The sequence below is a fragment of the Microtus oregoni genome, unplaced genomic scaffold, assembly GCF_018167655.1.
Source record: "Microtus oregoni isolate MIOR12 unplaced genomic scaffold, Mior012 000132F_ref0000261, whole genome shotgun sequence".
Classification (NCBI taxonomy): domain Eukaryota; kingdom Metazoa; phylum Chordata; class Mammalia; order Rodentia; family Cricetidae; genus Microtus; species Microtus oregoni.
Window position 1 is genome coordinate 1,215,782 of NW_024544775.1, and position 21,084 is coordinate 1,236,865.

At 42.3% G+C, this 21,084-nt stretch overlaps 1 protein-coding gene across 3 annotated transcripts in view; it reads left to right on the forward strand.

Moving 5' to 3' along the window:
• Positions 1–361: 361 nt before the first annotated feature.
• The window catches only part of Znf131 (zinc finger protein 131), a 33,969-nt gene continuing 13,246 nt past the window's right edge, over positions 362–21,084 (forward strand). For 2 of the 3 annotated variants that reach the window (XM_041646385.1, XM_041646388.1), the window contains exons 1-4: positions 1,013–1,231; positions 1,431–1,569; positions 3,107–3,208; positions 14,472–14,616. In XM_041646385.1, the coding sequence (XP_041502319.1) occupies positions 1,446–1,569; positions 3,107–3,208; positions 14,472–14,616 (371 nt within the window). In that variant the 5' untranslated portion in view covers positions 1,013–1,231; positions 1,431–1,445. Of the gene's footprint in view, positions 516–1,012; positions 1,232–1,430; positions 1,570–3,106; positions 3,209–14,471; positions 14,617–21,084 lie in introns of those variants that run through there. The other variant, XM_041646386.1, reaches the window with a different exon arrangement.

Genomic DNA, 21,084 nt, shown 5'->3' on the forward strand with positions numbered 1-21,084 from the left:
GCGCTCTCAGTTTCTTAAATAGTGACCATCACGGCATTGCCCCAGGCAGCCGTTTGATTTTCCATTAATCCTTATTCTCCAACTCTTTGAGAGATTAACGATCACGACACCCCAGCTATTATAGCATTATCCTCCACCGCGCCTTTCTTTGAATGAATGAATGAGCCTGCCACGTGCAGCTGAGGGGCCGTCTCCAGCCTCCTTAGGGTCGAGGAGGCGGGTGCGGGGCGCTGTGATGAAGGAATCACAACTGGATCTCTTGGAGCGGGCCCGGTCTCTGATATCTGAGTCTGAAGACGCGTGCTGCCACCGCAGGGCGGACCTTGGGGAGAGGCATCCCGGGGCGTCCGAGCGTGCTCGCGCCCGCGGCCGCCGTCCGCGGGACCCTTGGCGGAGCTTGTGCTCCGGCTGCGGAGGTGAAAATGGAGGGCGAGGGATGGTCCGGGCACCGGACCAGCTGCGCCACGGGAGGGGAGCGCGTGGAGAGGGAGGCCCACGGACACGGCGCCAGCTAGGTAAGGGCGTACCTCGGCCCCGGGAAGGAAGAGGGCGGGGCGGGGCGGGGCCGGGCCGCGGCACTTAAGTGTCCCGGGCCACTGAGCCAGTTTTCTCGGAGTTCGCGGTCGGAAGTGCGGTGCGGTGCCTGAGCCCGGTGGGGGCGGACGGCGGGCGGGAGCTTGGCGCCCGAGGGCCCCACCCTTTCCAGTCCTGATAGTGCTCGGTTCTCCCAGGAGAAGCCGCACCAGCCCACAGAGCCCCCGCGCGCGCGCCCGCGGCAGCACCGAATCCCACCCCCCAGCCCGGTGCCTCCCTCCCCTCCCTACAGGGCGGTAGGGGCGTGGCCAGGCGTTGCGGGGGGGGGGGGGGGCTCGGCCCTCCCTGTACGTCCGCGTCCGGCGCGGTGACGCAGCACGTCGACGTAAGTGACGCGCAGGCCCGGGCCGCTCCTCCTTCCCTGAGTGAGTGCCGGCCGGGTCGGGGCGGGGGGGCGGGGGGGAGGGGAGGAGGGAGGGCGCCGGAGGGAGAGGCGACCCGGGAGTCGTTGTGGGCCGCGGGCCGGACCGGGGTTGGGGCTGCGGGAGCCCGGGTCGGGCGGAAGTCTTGGCGGGCCGTTGGGAGGTCGCCGTGGCTGTTCGGTGTCCTCCCTGGCCGGACTTGGCGCTCCCGGGCGCCCGGAGCCTCCGGCACCGTGCTCACCCCGCTCCACCTCGCGTCTCCAGACTCCAATTAGGTCAGGCTCGGAGTCCCGCGGCCGCGGCTCCGGCCCGCGACGCGCGGCGGCCGCTCGGCTCGCCTTTCTTCTTCCCCAGCCTTGCTGTCGGCCTCCCCCTCCCCCTTCTTCCCCCGTTCCTGGGTTTTGTTTTCGGCTGTAGGGGTTTTTGTGTCAGCCCGAGCTCATGGGTGTACATTATCATGCTCCTCTTTTGTAGAGCACCCCGACGGCCATGGAGGCTGAAGAGACGATGGAATGCCTTCAGGAGTTTCCTGAACATCATAAAATGATCTTGGACCGGTTGAATGAACAACGGGAGCAGGACCGGTTTACAGACATAACCCTGATTGTCGACGGTGGGTAGGGGAGTGGGCAGAGGAGAAAATTGGAGCTTTAGTTCCCTCTCCCTGCCCGCCTTTTTTAACCCACCCTCCGGGCTCTCTTCCAAAGTCGTGGAGGGTTTGCATCGGAACCAGGAGGGCGCTTGTCAGTGTTGCTCACGTAGACCATGCTGCAGGAATCTGGTTGGCCACTGTTAATTTTAATCTAGTCTGAGGTGCATCGCATTTTTAACTTCTTGCAACCTGTTCAAGTTTTCTCATTGCCCTCTCGAGCGTAAGATAAGGGCCTCGAAGAGTGAGAAAATACCTCAGAATGTTTGGTAACAAAACAGGGAGGCTGTCTCAACGTTTTGTTAATAAGCTTCCTCTTAGCAAGCCACTTGGAGAGTCCAACCCAGGAATCATTTGGGAAATTTTCATTGTAGTTTTCCAAAAATGGTGTGGGAAGGGGAATGAAGAGAGACACTGGCTACACTCGCCCTCACCTCACTTTGGGGTACTCCAACATTAGTTGGGGTCTTTACCAGTCTTCCATGTACGGGCAAATCCAGGTTGGAATTCTTTTGTATTTAGTGAAAATGGGCTTCCAAGACAAGCTGTTCTTATTATAGGAGTTTGTAGGTGTGTTGTGCCTACAGATACGGTAGGCATATCAAAACATTTCCCATACCAGACACATGTAGCTTTGTACCTTTTTTCTCTTTTGGGGACACAGTTTCTCTCTGCAACAGCCCTGGCTGTCCTGAAACTTGCTCTGTAGACCTGGCTAAACTCCAACTCACAAGAGATCCTTCTGCCTCTGCCTACCTCCAGAGTGCCACCACTGCGGGGCCTGTAGTGTTTAGATATAGATATCTTCCTAAATGATATATAGACTGCTGGGTTGTTATATTTAGCAGGTTTTTAAATTTATTTTATGCGTATGAGTGTTTGGGCCTCGCACATGTATATACGCAGCACATGCCTGATTGGTGGTCACTTCCCTTGGAACTGGACTTGCCAACAGTTTTGAGCTGCCATGTGGGTGCTGGGAATTGAGCCAGGGTCCTCTGGAAGAGAAGCTGGTTCTCTTAACTACTGAGTCATTTCTTTAGCCAGTATTTCACAGTTTTCAGCTTAAATATACCTTATTACTTAATTGAATGTAACAAAGTGCTAGAAGACATTCCTCGTAAATTGGCTTAAGTATTTGAAGTTACAAATTTAGTTTCATGTCTAATTAAAATTAAAAATTCCCAAGATAAATAACAGTTATATTATGCGGAGAGGTCTCCTTTATACATTTTGTGGGTTTTGTTTTTTTGTTTTTTTGGTGGGGGGGTGTTATTTGAGACAGGATTTCTCTGTGTAGCTTTTGGTGCCTGTCCTGAAACTAGCTCTTGTAGACCAGCCTGGCCACGAACTCACAGAGATCCACCTGCCTCTGCCTACCGAGTGTTGGGATTAAAGACATGCGCCACCACCGCCCAGCCACATTTTGTAGTTTTAACTTTGATTTTGATGTCAGTGTATGATTTCTTTTTCTCCCCCCACCCTAACCCCTCTACCTTAGGACACCATTTTAAGGCCCACAAGGCTGTTTTGGCTGCCTGCAGTAAGTTCTTCTACAAATTCTTTCAGGAGTTTACTCAAGAACCTTTGGTTGAAATAGAAGGTAAGTGGCATTTCCCACACAGTGCTTAATAGAAATAATTGGTTGACTTAGCAGGATATCCTGGGAACCAAATAGCAGTGGTTGTTGGTAGACAGCTACATACACCATCCATTGGGAATTCTGTCAGTAAAGCATTTGAATAAGTGGTAGGTATTGGTAGAGTCTGGCTTGTTGCTAAAACCAGGGTGCACTGTTGTTTTCAGAGTATGCATAAATGGAAACTGCCATCTTTTTGTTAGTGACCTCATGCTTCAGGGATGGTAGGTTATGTTTAAGTTAGAGGAGAGCCCGCTGTACTAGCAGGAATAGCGGTCTGCTAATGGGTACAAATGAATGGACTGAGATTGTATGGTATGGGGAAGACAGGGATGATGAACTAATACTGTAACATGCAGCTGAATCTGTTGGTTTATAATGTTGAGGAGAGAAGGGATCTTCAGATAGGTATTTACTTTGAAACAAAATGATTGACATTTTCCCCCAATTTTAGTGGGCAAGTCCCAAGCATTGTACTGTGGAAGTTGTGTAGTGTATAATCTTTTGGAAAGTGGAGTTTCCATTTTGCATGTGGGAACCAGCTCCTTAAGTTTCCTTGCTCAAGGTTGCCTGTTTAGCAAGAGATTTAGTTTGTTCTGTTAATTTTCACGCTTTCATATTTGCTACTACAGTGCTCACCCCATGTCCTGTCAAACTCTAAAGCCGTTGGGAATACAGAGTCTACATAGAGTTTCTATGTTTTGGCTTTGTGTCTTTTTTGTTTTGGACATATTCTTTATTATGAGTGGGTTGCTTAGAAACTTTTCTTGGAAAATAATGATACCTAGGGGAGTAAAGAAAAGAGTTAAACCTATTCTTTACTTTTGGTATATTTCAGTTAGTTATATATGATAGACCAAGCGTGGGCATAGTGGACATACGGGGGGCTGCTAGTGAGAATCTAGCTGCCACAAGCCAAGTCTATCAGCTGGAGGCTTGTAATGTAGCTAACAAGTTACTTCATCTCAGTGGCGTATCTGTCTCCTCCTCTATTAAGCCAGGTTAATAGGCTTGTAGTGATTAGTTGAAAGAATCGTGAAGAAAACCTGTCACCATTATTTGGTATATTGTTGTGTTACTTAGTGTGCTGGACCCTAGAGCTAAGGAATTTGAATACAGCATTCCCTGAAGAGCTTGAGACTATAGTAGCAACAGTTTAAAGGAAAGAGTGAAGAAATACTAGAGACTGTTAATATGGGCTTTAGTCAGTGTTAGGAATGATTATGATTTCAGAGAGGAGTTGATTATACTAGGCAAAGGTTATCAAGAAAATTGTGTGTATGTGTATAGGTAACGTGTGTGTGTGTGAGTATGTGTGTGTATGTATGTATTGGGTACTCCTGTGCCTATACACAGTCTAGGTCCAAGGCCAACATCTAGTGGCTGTCCACTTTACTCCTTGAGGCAGGGTCTGAGACCCAGAGGTCTAGTCTAACCCTGTCTCCACCTTCCCAGTGCTCTACTTAAAAGCAGATCGCTGCAACATCCTGTCAGTTGGTGTACAGGTTAAATGGTTTCTCGGGGGCTGAACTCCAGTCCTCTTGTGTGCACAGCAAGCACTTTAGTCAGCGAGCCACCTCCCTCAACAACTAACTTTTTTTTTTTTTTTTTTTAATTTTTCAAGACAGTTTCTCTGTAGCTTTGGAGTCTGTCCTGGAACTCACTCTGTAGACCAGGCTGGCCTCCAACTCACAGAGATCCTCCTGTCTCTGCCTCCTGAATGCTGGGATTAAAGGTGTGCCCACCACTGCCCGGACACCTAACATTTTAAACCCTGGCTGAGATTAGAATTGTTGCTAATCGAGAAAGCAGCACTGGAGAAAGGATCTTGGCAGTTTTCTTTTCTCTCAGTACCTCTGACCTATCCTGTATCTATTATAGTGTGGTAGACATAAGCCTTAAATACTTAAATTGCAAATAGGAAAAAAAAAAGGAAAATACTTGTTTTAAAAATTAAATTTTCTTTAATCCCAGCACTCGGGAGGCAGAGGCAGGCGGATCTCTGGGAGTTCGAGGCCAGCCTGGTCTAAAAGAGCTAGTTCCGGGATGGGCACCAAAGCTACAGAGAAACCCTGTCTCGAAAAACCAAAAAAAAAAGAAATAAATAAAATAAATTTTATCGATTATCATTTTAACCCTTAACTCTGAGATTGCTCTATTTTCTCCCAAGGTCACCTGGCTGTAAAGAAAGCCCTGGGCACATAATTAGAACATGAGTTTTGGTCTTGGTTTTACTGTTTATTACATCATGATCTTGAATGATTTTTATTTTTCTTTCCCTCGAGACAAAGTGTCTTTGTAGCTTTGGAGCCTGTCCCTTAACTCTCTCTGTAGACCAGGCTGGCCTCCAATTTACAGAGATCCACCTGTCTCTGCCTCCCGAGTGCTGGAATTAAAGGCGTGAGCCACCACCGCCCAGCGCTTCTTTTTTTTTTTTTTTTTTTAAGGCTATAGAACACAAAGTAGTTTGGATCATGTCCTGGACATTTGGTGTAAGAGTGTGTGCTGTCATCCTCTAGAGAATGCTTTTGTTGGAATTTGCTTTGAGGATGCAATCAACCTGCTGGGTTCAGACACAGTTGAGGCTATGCATCCTATCTAAATTTAGTTTCAAAATCTCCATAGTCCTAGCAAGGTGCTAATCCCAGTTGAAATCCCATCCCTAGGGAGACAGGCAAGAAGATTGGGAACTGGAGGTCAGCATGAGAAATATCAGGATCTCAAACACATGAACATCTTTGTGTGGCTGTCAGAGTACCTGACTTGGAATTACAGCTTATTTTGCATGTTGCTGAGAAAAAAACAAAACCAAGTACACCCCCCCCCACACACACACACATATGCACACCCCTTTTACATTACCTTGCTTGGTTCTCTAGAAATTTCTCGGAGTGTATTTTTCTGCTTATACCTCATTGCTCAGCTATGGGATTTGGGCTGTGCTTATGTCTAAACTGGAATATTTGGGAAGAAAAATACACCTTTAAGATTGAGTGCTGTTTGGTTTCACGGTCTGGTCAGCTCTTTGCCGAGTCCTATGTCTTCTCTGGGAGTTTAGTTGTAGACAGATGGTGGGTGTGCTTGTGCTGCCTCGTCTTGCTGGGTCTAGACTTCCCATCCTGAAGCCTGAGCAGTGGTTTGGGCTTTCCTGATAAAATTACCTTTGACAAGAAATGCAGCTGTGTCATTCCCCCACCACCACCCTTGATGACTTGGAATAAAAATTGTTGCTCCTGAAGCCAGTTACACACCATTTCAGCTTTGTGACTTGTCCTTCAGCTATCTGTAATCTTCAGAAGACAGGTAGTCCCTAATTCAGAAAGGAGACTGATTTTCTCAGTCTTATTTTTTATCTGCTTCTGAAACTACAGATCTAAAGTATTTGTTTTCTCTTCTGGCAATTCTGTCATGTCCAGAAAATTTATTCCCAATGAAAGACAAGACAGACAAGGACCTATTAAACATTAAAAGTCATAGGTTTTTGTTTGATTGTTTTTAAAGACCAGCTCCTGCTGTCATAAACACACTATATAGACAAGACTGGCTGCTCAGATTAAAGGCATTGCCACCATACCCAGCCAGAAATTGTTCTGAATGTGAATTTATTTTGGTTTTCGATAGATAGATAGATATTTGGTTTTTCGAGATAGCATTTTTCTGTTTAACAGCCCTAACTGTCCTGGGACTAGCTCTTGTAGACCAGGCTAGCCTCACAGAGATCCGCTTACCTCTGTCTCCCACGAGTGCTGAGATTAAAGGTGTACACCACCACCATCCAGCTGTTTTTTTTTCTTTGAAAAAAAAATTTTTTTAAATATAGACTAGAGAAATGTCAGAATATTGCCCCGATAAGAAGATCCTTAGATAAATTATCTTAAAAGAAATATTTTTTAAAAAATATTTCCACTATGAAAGGAGTAAGGGATTGGTAAGAAATGTTCTAGTCCTAAAATACCAGATTGTATTTTTCACAAACCTGTCTGCCGCCTCTTCACTTATGTGGCAGGTGTTGCCAGCTTGATTTATATTAGCAAATTATTAAAGTCGTTGGTTTGCTCCTGGGAGAGTCCTGGACTGGTTACATCAAGCAAACAAACCCTGAAGTGCTTATATTAAGAGAGATAGATTAAATAAATAAATAACATTCCTAGGTTTGAGGCTAAAGATCAGAGAACCGTACTTGAAGCTCTCACGACTGATGATTCTGATTAATGCAGATTAGGAATGGGGCTGGAGAAAGAGCTCAGCAAGGGTAATACAGGACAGACAAAACTCCAGAAACAGTAAACATTCCAGTTTCTCTTTTAAGGTCCCCTTCAACAGTTTTTTCTAACTTTGATCAAATTTCGTTTTTTCTTTCTTCTTCCCTCCTTCCTCCCTCCCTTTTTTTCTCTTTCGAGACTGGAGTGTCTAAGTAACAGTCCTGCAACTCCCTTTGTAGACCAAACTGGCCTCAAACTCCCTCTGTTTCCTAAGTGCTGGGATTAAAGGCGTGTGCCACTGCTGCCCGGTTTGGTGACTTCTTTTTCTATTTTTTTTTTAACTTTATTTTATGTGCATTGGTATGAAGGTGTCAGATTCCCTGGAACTGGATTCACAGACAATTGTGAGCTGTTATGTGGGAACTGAACTCAGGTCCTCTGGAGAAGCAATTAGTGCTCTTAAGCATCAAGCCATCTCTCCAACCCCTGGCTTCTTTTTCTAAAAGGATTTATTTTATTATATTTCTATTTTGTGTATATGAGTATTTTGCTTTGTGTGTTTTTGTTGGGTATATGTGTGCAGTGCCCACAGAATCCCGAAGAGGTATCAGAGCTCCTGAAACTGGAATTACAGACAGTTGTGAGCTGCCACGGCGGTGCTGGGAATCAAGGCAGATGCTCTTTAGAGCAGGTGGTACTCTAACAGCTGAGTCATCCCTCCAGCCCTCTTGCCAGCTTTAACCTACGTATACCATGTGGAGTTTTCTACAGACAGATGGCCAGCCCCTTCGGTTCTCTTTAGTAAAGCAGATCTTAATATAGTTTGGTGCAGTTTCTCTCTCTCGCTCGCTTTCTTTCATGGAGTCTTACTAGGCTGGCCTAACATCGGAGTGCTAGGATTACGTGTGTTCACCACCAGGTCCAGTTTATTTAAGATTCTTATTGGTATTAAATTTTTGTACTTAAAATAGTGCAAATACCTAATACATAAGTACCCACAAGGGTTCATGAAACCTCTCTGATAAAAGCCAATAATGAAGTTCAAGTTAAAGAGCTAAGAATGTAGCTCAGTGGTAGAACACTTTCCTAGCATGTTCATACAAGGCCCTGGATTTAATCTGCATCAACTTCCACCCCCAAATCTGTGGCAGAAAAAAAGTCCAAGATATTTAAATTGGGAGAAAGAGTGATTCACATGGAGGATGTTGATTTATGAAAGTGATAATGTAAACCTAGAATTAATAAGACCAGGGTGTTCAGACTTCTACGCAACAAGAAAAAATTGTCTTTTTCCATGGACCCAGGAATCATACTACTTAGGTTTGCTCCTACTTTTTAAACATTTAATTAATCTTTCTTTCTCTCTTTCTTTCTTTCTCTTCTTCTTCTTCTTCTTCTTCTTCTTCTTCTTCTTCTTCTTTTTGTTTGTTTTTTTTAAGACAGGGTTTCTCTGTCGCTCTGGCTGTCCTGGAACTAGCTCTTGTAGACCAAGCTGACCTCAAACTCTCAGAGATCCACCTGCCTCTGCCTCCCAGTGCTGGGATTAAAGGCGTGAGCCACCTCCGCCCAGCTAATATTTCTTAGGCATGAAGATTCAGTAAATGATACCATGCCTGGTGTATGATGAGCAGTATCGATGCTTGATTTTAAAAAGCAGTATCTAATTTTACTGTAGGACTGTTTAAACATTGTATTAGAAAGAACTTTTGTACTTTCAAACTTCTAGTCAAATTTCTTAAAAGATAGCATAGCCTTTCCCTTAGCCTTTGCTGAAAACTAAATTAGGGAACCAAAGCCTTTGATGAATCCATATATTTTTAGTTTCCTTACTTAGTATCACATAACTCAGTGTATATTTCGTCTTAAAGTATTTTTCAATATTCAAGTTGCTTTCAGACACTTTGAAGACAAGTCAAAATGAGTTCTAAAGTTCTGTCTTGCCCCAGATCAGTTTCTGGAAGAGCTGGGCCTAAGATGTAAAATTTTGACTCTCCTGAATGATATCCCCCAATTTCTTTTTTTCTTTTTCTTTTTCTTTTTTTTTTGGTTTTTCGAGATAGGGTTTCCCTGTAGCTTTTGGTGCCTGTCCTGGAACTAGCTCTTGTAGACCGGGCTGGCCTCAAACTCCCAGAGATCCACCTGCCTCTGCCTCCCGAGTGCTGGGATTAAAGGCGTGCGCCACCACCGCCCGGCTATCCCCCAATTTCTAAAAAGATTTATTTTCGTTTTAAAATTACATGGTGTGTGTGTGTGTGTGTGTGTGTGTGTGTTTCCAGAGGCAGCAAATCCCTCGAGCTGGAGCCACAGACAATTGCGAGCCACTTGATATGGGTGCTTGGAACCAAACTCAGTCCTCTGCAAGAGCAGTAAACACTTAACTGCTGAACCAGTTTTCCAGACCCAATAACCTTCCTTTATATACATAAAGATTCCTGTTCTAAATACTTACAGTTGCCTTTAGATATATAAGGTAAATGGAACAAACATAACAATGTTTTTGTGAGTAACAGTTGTATACTTTTTGCAGTGTAGACTTGGACATTTCTTGGTCTGGAATTCTATTAAAAGTTTTTCTTTGGTCCTTTATTTTTTTTATTTTAATTTTTTAAAATTATTTATTTATTATGCATACAACATTCTACCTCCATGTATGTCCACACGCCAGAGGGTGCCAGATCTCATTACAGATGGTTGTGAGCCACCATGTGGTTGCTGGGAATTGAACTCAGAACCTCTGGAAGAGCAGCTGGTGCTCTTAACCACTGAGCCATCTCTCCAGCCCCTTCTTTGCTCCTTTAAATAGCCTTCTTCTTCTTTTTTTTTTTTTTTTTTTTTTTTTGGATTTTTCAAGACAGGGTTTCTCCATAGCTTTTGGTTCCTGTCCTGGAACTAGCTCTTGTAGACCAGGCTGGCCTCGAACTCACAGAGATCCGCCTGCCTCTGCCGACTTCTGGGATTAAAGGCGTGCGCCACTTCTACCTGGCTTAAATAGTCTTCTTACACTCAACTTTTTTGTTTGTTTTTCAAGACAGGGTTTCTCTGTATAACAGCCCTAGTCATCTTGGAATCTTGGATCTCACTCTGTAGACCTGGCTGGCATCAAGAGCTGACTGCCTCTGTCTCCTGAGTGCTGGGATTAAAGGTGTAAGCCATGACACCCAGCTGAAATAGTCTTTTAAAATTGTTTCTTGACTTAAATAGACTGAAACAATAACACTTAACAGTAAGGAAATACAAAAATAGTGTCATCTTGTTGTTAAATTTAAACACAAAACTTGAAAAGAAAAAATAGGATTTGTAGAAACAGGAATTTTGTTTTGTTTTGTTTTGTATGAGACAGGATCTCATGTCACTATGTAGTCTTTGCTGGCCTGGTCTAACTTTATTAGACTAGGCTAGCCTCTAACTTCAGAGAGATCCTCCTGCCTTTGGAATCAAGGTGTGTGCCAGCATACTTGAACTAGACACTTAGTTTCAAATTTAACTTTAGCATTTATTTTTGTTGTATGTACCTGTGTTTTGGAAATCTCTGTTAGATGCTCTTGAGGTACAGATCAAAAGTTTTCTCTCAGATAGGTTACAATGAAGAGAGTTTTATAAACTAAATTACTAGGGCAGTTGCAGCCTTGAGCCTCTGGGAAATACTGAAGGTTTTGTTCCTAATGCATAAAGAAACAGCATAAAGGACCTCCTGTGGAGATTGAATTAGTTACCAAAATACCTTTGAACAGAGGAAATTCTAGGTTCAGTTGGCTTTAACTAGTGACCTCAGTCAAGCATTTGAAGAACTCTTGCCATGTTTAGACTCAAAAGCATCGAATAAGGAGCTGGAGAAAGAGTTCATCAGTTAAGCGCACAAACGCACATAACTGCACCTTAGAGACTCTGAGTTTCATTCCCAACACCCATGTCTGATGGCTTACAACTGTCTATACCTCCAGTTCCAGGGGGATCTGATACCCTTCTTAGTTCTCTGCAGACAACTATGTGTATATAAACATAGACAAGTGTAGATAAAAATAAATGTTTAAAAATTTCAAACACTTCCAACTTTGTTTTATTTTTTGAGACAGAGTTTCTCAGAGATACACCTGCCTCTGCCTCCCAAGTGCTGGGATTAAAGGTGTGCACCACCACTGTTTGGCAAACACTTCCAGATTTACTTGAGACCAGTATGACTCTGATGACCATATCAAGAAAAATAATTTAAAAAGAAAACTGTAGGTCAATATCTATTATGATATAAAAATTGTCAGTAAAATATTAGGAAAGTAGCCAAGCATTGTGGCTGGCACCTGTCAATTCTCTTACTTGAAGGTTGAAGCAGGAGGGTTGTCACATGTACAAGACTTAACTATAGATTGGGACCCTATTTTTCAAAAAAGTTTAGGGAAATGGCTCAGCAAGTAAAAAACAGCTTGTAGGGAAAGCTGAAGATCTGAATTTGATCCCTGGAACCCACCAGATGTGGTAGCAAGCATCTGACCTCAGCACTGAGTGAGGTAACTGAGAATAATGGGCCAGCTAGCCTGAGGTTACCAGCACAGCAGCAGAAACAAAGGAATAGCCACTTAAACACGGTGGAAGAACAGCCTCAAAACCTGTCCTCTGAGCGCTGAGCTTGTGTACTCTCACTCTGCACACACATAAACTAGGATCCTAAATCCAGCATCATAGTAATTAAAGATGATTTATCAAGATTAAATGAGATTTGTTCCTGTGATACAAGGATAGTTCTGTGCAAAAATGAGCATGGCACACCATACTGACTGGTTATATCCTCCCAATAGAATAAGACTTAGGCAAAGCATTTCACGAATGTGACATTAACATCATGGGCAACAGAAGAAGTAGACATAATAAAGGAAACAGAACACAACTGGTGGAATGGGAGAAAATATTTGCAAACCAAGTATTTATCTGAAAGAAACGGAGAGAACTCAGAATTTAACATTTAAAACTTCGTTATTTAAAAACAGAGTAAGAACTTAAGTAGAAACTTCTCCAAGAAAGAAAACAAATGACTCTTAAGTAAATGAAAAAAGTTCCATCTGTGTCATTACTGGCCAGACAAGTATATATTTAGCAAGGATCACTGCATTTTTGAAGAAGGTGTCAGGGAAGTAGAAGACGGGGTGATGAGAGAAGTGAGTGTGGCCACTGTGAAAGATGGGAAGCGTTCCAAAGCTTAAAGTAGAAGCGCCATATGTATTGAAGAGCTTTCCGGGGAGGAGAGTTGCCTTGGCTCAGGTCCAGAGGTTGTAGTAAGGCAGAACACCTTGACCCAGTGCAGTGCTGAAGCAGAGGTCTACAGCCACTCTCTTGGCAGTTTGTAAGCGAGGAAAGACCTTCCTCCAACCAGCCCTTCTTTAAAGTCCAGTTTAAAGAAGTGTGCATTTATTGAGCCCTTGCTATGCAATGTAACTAAAACTTTGTTGGCACATAAATGTTCTTGTCCATGTTTGAGTTTAAAAAAATTTCAAGCTGGGCACTGGTGGTGCATGCCTTTAGTCCCAGCACTTGGGAGGCAGAGGCAGGCAGAATTCCAGGACAGGCTCCAAAGCCACAGAGAAACCTTGTCTCGAAAAACAACAACAAAAAAGAATTCAAACAGTTGAAGCTGCACAAAGTCTGCAGGGTGGGTAGAATAACTAAGGCCTGTCTCTTTAGTAGTCCATTCAGCTTTGAATAAGCATTCTCAGGATCCAGTCTGAGTAACATGCCACCAGCTGGGGGCCAGGCTGCTAACACATGAGCTTTCATCTTTAAGCCACATCACATATAAACCAGTAGTTCCACATCTGAGCGTCCATGCAAAAGAATTTGGCATCAGGATCTTCAGGAAGTTGTGCTCCTCGGCCAGCAAGATGGTTCAGTGAACAGCAGATAGAGTGCAGGCCTGACAACCCGAGTTCAATTCTTGAAACCCACCTTTGACCTCCCCAGGCACACTGTGACACGTCACATACAATAGTTGTAATAAAATTTAGAAATTATTTTTTATTTTTTTTATTATGTATATAGTGTTCTGCCTGTGTGTGTGCCTGCACGACAGACAGAAGAGGCCATCAGGTCTCATTACAGATGGTTGTGAGCCACCATGTGGTTGCTGGGAAGTGAACTCAGAACCTCTGGAAGAGCAGGCAGTGTTCTTAACCTCTGAGCACTCTCTCCAGCCCTTACAATTTCTTTAATCGTTTGTCTACATTCTTTTTAGGACCATTCATAGTAGCTAACATGTGGAGATGACCTAAATGTTCATCAGCAGAACATGGAATGAATGTTCTAATGAATAAAGGGAATTTTTTTTAAAAAAATATTTATTTACTTATTATGTATACAGTATTCTTTCTGCCTGTATGCCTGAAGGCCAGAAGAGGGCACCAGATCTCATTTCAGATGGTTGTGAGCCACCACGTGGTTGCTGGGAATTGAACTCAGGACCTGAATAAAGGGAATTTTTATGTACACAAAATAGGATACTGGTCAGCCTTTAAAAATTCTGCTGTATGCAACATGAATAAACCTTGTAAACATGTTAAATTAAGACAGTTAAAGAAAGATAAGTGATAAAATATCTACTTAAATAACTTTCTGAAATGGTCACACTCATAATTGAGGGGTGGGGGTTGGAGAGGTGGCTCAGCAGCTAAAAGAGTACTGCTTTTCCAAAGACCCAAGTTCAGTTCCCAGCTCCTCCATCACGTGACTCACAACCACTTGTTACTCTAGCTTCAGGGAGCCTTTGTTTCTGGTTTACACAGACACATAATTTAAATAAAGTAAACATTAAAAAGTATGTGGCGGTGGCTGGAGTGGGCTCCTCAGGGCTGGAAGGGGAGCTTGAGATCTTACTTGGTGAGTAGGCTATTAATTGTGATGATGAGGATTGTGGACTGTGACTAGGATATTAATTGTGATGATGAGGAAATGACAAGTAATCAAATCCCATGTGCTTTCCTCTTTGCTGTGCATTCTGCAGTTTGAGTTGCCGTGAGCTAAGTGTACTGTGCATCTTTTTACAGGGGTCAGTAAAATGGCTTTTCGTCACTTGATTGAGTTCACGTACACAGCAAAACTAATGATACAAGGAGAAGAGGAAGCTAATGATGTGTGGAAAGCAGCAGAGTTTCTACAGATGCTGGAAGCTATTAAAGCCCTTGAAGTCCGGTAATGGTTACTTCTTCAGAAATGCTAACTGATAGTCAAGACTGTACTGTGTCATAGCATTAAGTAGTGATGTTCTGAAAGTAGGAAAATTTTGGATATTGATTATGCTTTCCATTTGCATTGATTTCTCAAGTAAAAACTCATTAAAATAAGATTAAAATAGCATGCCTGAGTCAGGCGTGGTCACGCACACCTTTAATCCCAGCACTCAGGAAACAAAAGCAGGCAGGTCTCTGTTTGAGTTTGAGGCCAGCCTGGTCTACAGAATTGAGTTCTAATATAGCCAAAGATATATAGAGAAACGCTGTCTCGAAAAACAAAAAAATTAAAATAAAAAGTAAAATAGCATGTCTAGGCAGGGTGGTCTCTGGACCCTCTTCAGCTGGATTTGATTGATAATTATTAGTACTGGGAATACTAATAAAAATCAGTAGGCTAGATGAGGGTAAGTCATGGCTTACCTATTGGTAATGACTTCTTAGTTAAAGTTCTAGTACTGTGAGAAGACACCATGACCATGGCAACAAAAAGGAAAGCATTGAATTGCCTTACATTCAGAGGTTTAGTCCATTATCATCATGGTGGGAAATCTAGGAGCCTCTGGAGGCCAGTTCTATTACAGCCACCTCAGTGGCCAAAGTAGAGCTATTGTAATCTAATGTATTTATGTAAACTTGTTATAAACTCCAGATGACTAAAACCTCCATCTGACTTCTGATATGTCCACCACAAAGGGAAAAGATAGTGTTCAGTGGTATTGTAGCATGAAAACAGGTCCATTGCTAAGGGGTTACCACTTGGTATTAAAACACAGAGTTTCTTCTGTGTTTTCAAAAACCACTAAGGGTTACAATGAGCAAATCTCAGCACCTTCATTTGGAGCAGTGTAAAGGGTAAGCTGAGGGCTCTGGTATTGCTCTAGGTTACCCTAGCTCTATCACTGACCTTAATGAAGTACTCAGCCCATCAGATGATATAATGATGCAACTTCCTTCAAAGAATTGTTTGTGACGCTTAATGCCTGTAAAATGCACAGCGGTTTATGTAGTGTAGTATTCTAAACGTGCAAACTGTTACTTCACTGGTACCTCCTGGTACTATATGGCTTTCTCTTTCCTCCTGTTGTTTGCTTTTTTGTTGTTGTTTTTTCGAGACAGGGTTTCTCTGTGGCTTTGGAGCCTGTCCTGGAACTAGCTCTGTAGACCAGGCTGGTCTCGAACTCACAGAGATCCGCCTGCCTCTGCCTCCTGAGTGCTGGGATTAAAGGCGTGCGCCACCATCGCCCGGCCTGTTGTTTGCTTTTTAAGTGATTAGTGTAAAAAGATTATTTCTTATTTATTTTAGTGTAGTCCATTAGCATGTCAACAAATAGTTTTGCAGGTTGTTTTCCTGCAGGAACAAAACTATTCATTCCAACTCATTGGTATGGTTTAGTCAGAAGATAAAATTGGGAATAAATCTAGGAAAAACTTGAACTATAATTGTTCATAAGCATCATTTTTTAAATTTTTGTTTTATGTGTATGGATGTTTTATGTGCATGTATGTCTACACCATGTGCATGAGGTGCTTCCAGAAGCCTAAGAGGACCACAGTTAGAAATGTTTGTGAGCTGCTGCCACGTGGGTGTTGGGATCGAACCCAGGTTCTGTGGAAGAACAAATAGTGCTCTTAACTTTGGAGCCACCTCTCCAGACTCCAGTAACATTTCTTTTAGTTAATATGACAGTTCACAATTGAACTTTTCTGATAAGAACTTGGTGTATCTCCGTTCTGAAAGCTAACACCTGGTACATAGTGCGGAGGCGTTTGTGAGTGGGTGCCAATCCACATCAGCAGAGATAGATGATCCGAAATTGATTAGTAAGATAAAGGTGTGCGTGAGGCTCGTACATAGATGGCACAGTTTCAGATTTGTGTTGTGTGGGAGCTTTTTCCTGTTTACAGTCATGATTAGTATGTGGACACTAGACAGCAGAGAAGTGGAGCACATGTCCGAGTGTGTGTTCCGTGGTGCAGGTGTGGAGGTCAGAGCACAGGTCTTGTGGTTGTTGTGGCTTTCTCCTTGTGGCAGGGTCTCTATCTTTAAACTTTTACTTAAATTTTTAAAAGAAAAATCACTTCATTCTAATTAACTCACAAATAAAAAATCACCACCTACTTTAAGGAAGTACTCAAATAGTTGCCCACTTCCAAACATCTCTGCTTTCTCTGTTGCTCTTTGTATTTGAGCCCACCTGGCCCGTAAGCACATAGGGGTCCTGTTTCTGCCTCCCATCTCTCCTCAGTGCTGGGGTTAAAAGCACATGTCACCACAGCCCAGCCAGTTTCTTCCTTTTCAATAAAATGGTTTTGACATCTTTCAAAATAGAGATGTTCTCTTAAATGAATGATTAGACAGTGTAATAACGTAGTTTAAGTAAAATTGATACAGACTTCAGTTGCTAAAAATACCTGAAATGATTACAGTGAGTTGATGTTAAAATCATTCTTAGATAGTTAAAGCCTGCTGAAATGATCTTTCAAAATTTGTATTACTGGAACAAGTGTTTGTCACCTGGAAAAGGAATATAAATTAGTAACTAAATATATGCTTTATTATGGGTTACAGGTTTGGCAGGCAAGTCCCCAGTGCTGCAAAAACAAACATTAATTATGTAAGTTTAATGGGCTAGACAGTTTAAGAATGAAGGTTTAGTTTTGGTTAAATTTACTTTTTAAAAGAACAATTGATGGGTGTTATATTTATTTTTTTGCAGACAAAGGTATATACAGTACTCCTTTTAACATTTAACAGAAAGGAACTAGGAATATAGTGTAAAGTGGTACTGAGAACTAGACTAGACACTAAGGCCTTATTTTACATTGTTGAAATAACATTAAAACTCAATTGAGAAATGCAGTTGCCATACGGATTTTTTTCATTTTTTCCTCTTGATGTGTAATTTACATATGATACCCATTTGCCCATCTTGATGACATAGTTGGGTTTGCTATTGTTTGTTTATTTTGTTCTTTCTGGCTTTTTCTTTTTCTTTTTTTTTTGGTGGGGTTGTTTTCAAAAACAAGGTCTTCCTTTGTGGCTCTGACTGTCTTAGAGCTTAGCTTAGGCTAGCTTCAGACTCTAAAGAGCTTGCCTCTGCCTCCCAAGTGCTGGGATTAAAGGCATGTGCCACTACCATCCATTCAGCATTTTATTAAATCAATATGAGTGACAAATCTTTACAGTGCACAAAAGCATTATCCCACAGCACTTGATGATGACAAGTTACAGTCGTCCCCCATCCTCTAACAGCTGAGAGGACAGCTTTGTGGAGCTGATCTCTTCCTCCACCTTGCTCAGCAAGTGCCTTTATCCACTGAGCCATCTTGCCAGCCCAGCAAACATTTTTCTAAAGAGAAATAGCTAATATATTATACTTGTGTTATCCATGCAGTGTGTAAATGAATGAGGTGACTTTAATAAAGCTTTGTTGGCATAAGTTGCCCTTAGGTCAGTTTGCTAACTCCTCTAATGAACATTTGTTATTCTGATAAGAGTATGTATGTGTGTATAAGTCTTATTTAATTTTGTAAAACTTTAACCACATTTATTTATTGTGTATGTATGTATGTGGGGGTGCATGGGCCCCAGCACAAATGCCAGAGGTCAGAGAACAGATTGGAGTAGTTGATTATTTCTTTGTATTGTGTGAGTCCTAGTGGTCGAACTCTGTCGGGGACCAGCCTCTAGAAAAATACCATTTGTCAGGGTAGGTGTGGGGATTTAGAAATATAAGTAAAGAATATGAAGACGCGTGAAAAATAATAAAGCATAAACCATAGAATAGTACCTCGGGCATTCCAGTGAAAACTGAAATCACCTGTGTTTAATTTTCATATGCTTTTATACCCCAATACAAAAGGGGGAAGAAGGCAACAAAAGATTTCTTTAATACGATACAAAGGTCAGGTCAGTTGAACACTTTGAAACATCAAGGCATTGTTAGTATTTTGTTGTTTAGGCCGTGAAGCTACCCTAGACCAAGTACCATTCCCCAGGTAACCTCATATTACAAAAGAAGGAGCAGAAGTACTCTTTCATATCTTGACCATCTGTCAGGATGGAATGTACTTGTGTGAACCATCTTAATGTCAAAAGAACCAAGTAACCACACCCTCATCAGTACGTGTCAACAGTTTTAAGCAACCTCCAACTCTGACCATCAGACAAGGTGGAAATAGGCTCACGTTTTTGGACCTCCACAGAACTCACATCATCAGGTATGGCAGCAAGCACCTTAACCAGTGGAGCCTTCTCATCAGCCCTCTTTTTGAAGTTTTAATAAGGCTTACTCTGATAAATATGTGTTACTTCTGCAGATATCAAACCTTATTTAAAGTATGTAGTTGGAAGGGGCTGGAGCGGTGACCCAGAGGACCCAGGTTTGAGCCCTAGACCTGCATGGTGACTCACTCATTTGTAACTCTCGTTCCAGGGTATCTGATGCCCTCTTCTGGCTTCTGTGGGCACAAGGCAAGCATGTAGTGCATGGGCATAAATGTAAACAACATAAATTATAAAAAGCAACGATTTAGGGACTGGAGAAATGACTCAGTGATTAAGAGCGTTTGCCGCTCTTGCAGAGCACCTGGGTTCAGTTCCCAGTGCCCATGTGGTAGTTCATAGCCATCCCTTTCATTCCAGGAACATTCTGGGAACATTTCAGGAAATCTGTTTCCCCCTTCTGACCTCTACAAACACTATGCATGCATGTGGTATACATACATACATGTAGCCAAAATGCATAAAATGAAATGATTACATGGAATAAAAAATTGTAAGTAAAGACTTTAAAAATATGCAGTTTTAACATACCCATAAAACCATTATCACTATCAAGTTCATGAATATGGTACTCTTCTGCTTCTTCATTTTATAATCCAGTCCTCCTTTCCCAGTCTTAATGATCATACCAGTCTACTCTTACCACAAGTCCCATCATTAACATTTTCTAAAATTTTATATACATATATGGTAGGTACATAGCTAATTCCATCAGTTTTGAAATTCATTGATATCACTGTAGACATTATCTTTATCTACCTTACACTTTGAAATAGGAAAGACTTTGTTTTCAAGATGTTATGTGTATAAACAACTTTGTAAGCAGATCCAAAATAAAGGGCCATTTATGTCTTTGTAAGTCATGTACCAGCCTGAGAGATCCATGAAAAGTTGTTTCCTAGAAATGCTCTTGTTTCTATATTATCTTGGCTTCTGGTAATTTTTTCTCGTAATTAACCTCTCAATCACTAGTCACTCTGATCTACCAGTAGGAACTGTGACTTAATCCATTCATTCAGTTTTTCACGTATTGGGCTTATTTAAGACTACTATTAACAGAATTTGAGTAAACATCATTCGCCTACCTTGTACTTAAAGATTTAAGGCCTTCACTAGGGACACAGGTTGTCATTGCCTGCAGTTCAGAGAGAATGCTTGAATCTAGCTGTAGTGTTTGGAGGGGGTTGTCTGAAAGGCGGTCAGTCATTTAGTCTTTCTTATTTATCACAGACACCTGAATAGCACCTGAGTGGTGGTTGTCCATGTTGTGATCCTGGGTTCTGAAAGATTTAATGGTTCTCCCACATGCCTTCTGGATGTAAAATACCATCTCTCCAGGTCCTGGGATTGCTGCTTGCACCCCACCCAGTGTCCTAGTATAGCAACCATAGCTTACTCTGTTCTAGGTGTTAGTGATCCACTCCTACCCAGAACTTGCATAGGAAATGTTGTTTCAAAAGCATTTTTACAAAATTTAGAGACCCATTTGGCCTCATGTGTGCCCTTATAAATGAGCTGATTTGTTCTTATGATAAGATGGTGTCGTTCTAATAACAGAATCCAGATAACTAAACTAGAATTGAGTTCAAATCCTTTAAGCCCATATTTGATTATTTCCTGGAAGCGATAATTACTTTGTCCCGGAATTGCTATTGGAGAAAAATAATGTCAAAGACTATCCAGGGCAGAATCCTAAATTGTCTAATTAGGTTGTTTTTATTTATTTATTTTTATTCATTTATTTATTTATTTTGGATTTTCGAGACAGGGTTTCTCCGTAGCTTTTGGTTCCTGTCCTGGAACTAGCTCTTGTAGACCAGGTTGGCCTCGAACTCACAGAAATCCGCTTGCCTCTGCCTCCCGAGTGCTGGGATTAAAGGCATGCGCCACCAACGCCCTGCGTCTAATTAGGTTTATAGGAGCTTCCCATCCTTTCTTCATTACTCAGGAAGCAGCTGAGAAGAGGTGACCCCTGTATGGGGACAGCTGAACTTGGCCATCACCCTGCCTTACTCAGATTTTTGGACAAGGAGGAGGTGAGGGAAGTTGAGTGGGAAACTATTTGAGTCAGTGTTTGAGGAGGTTATTGTAATAATTTGCATATCAGTATCTGTGGGAGGTAGGAAGCGTAAGAGACTAACC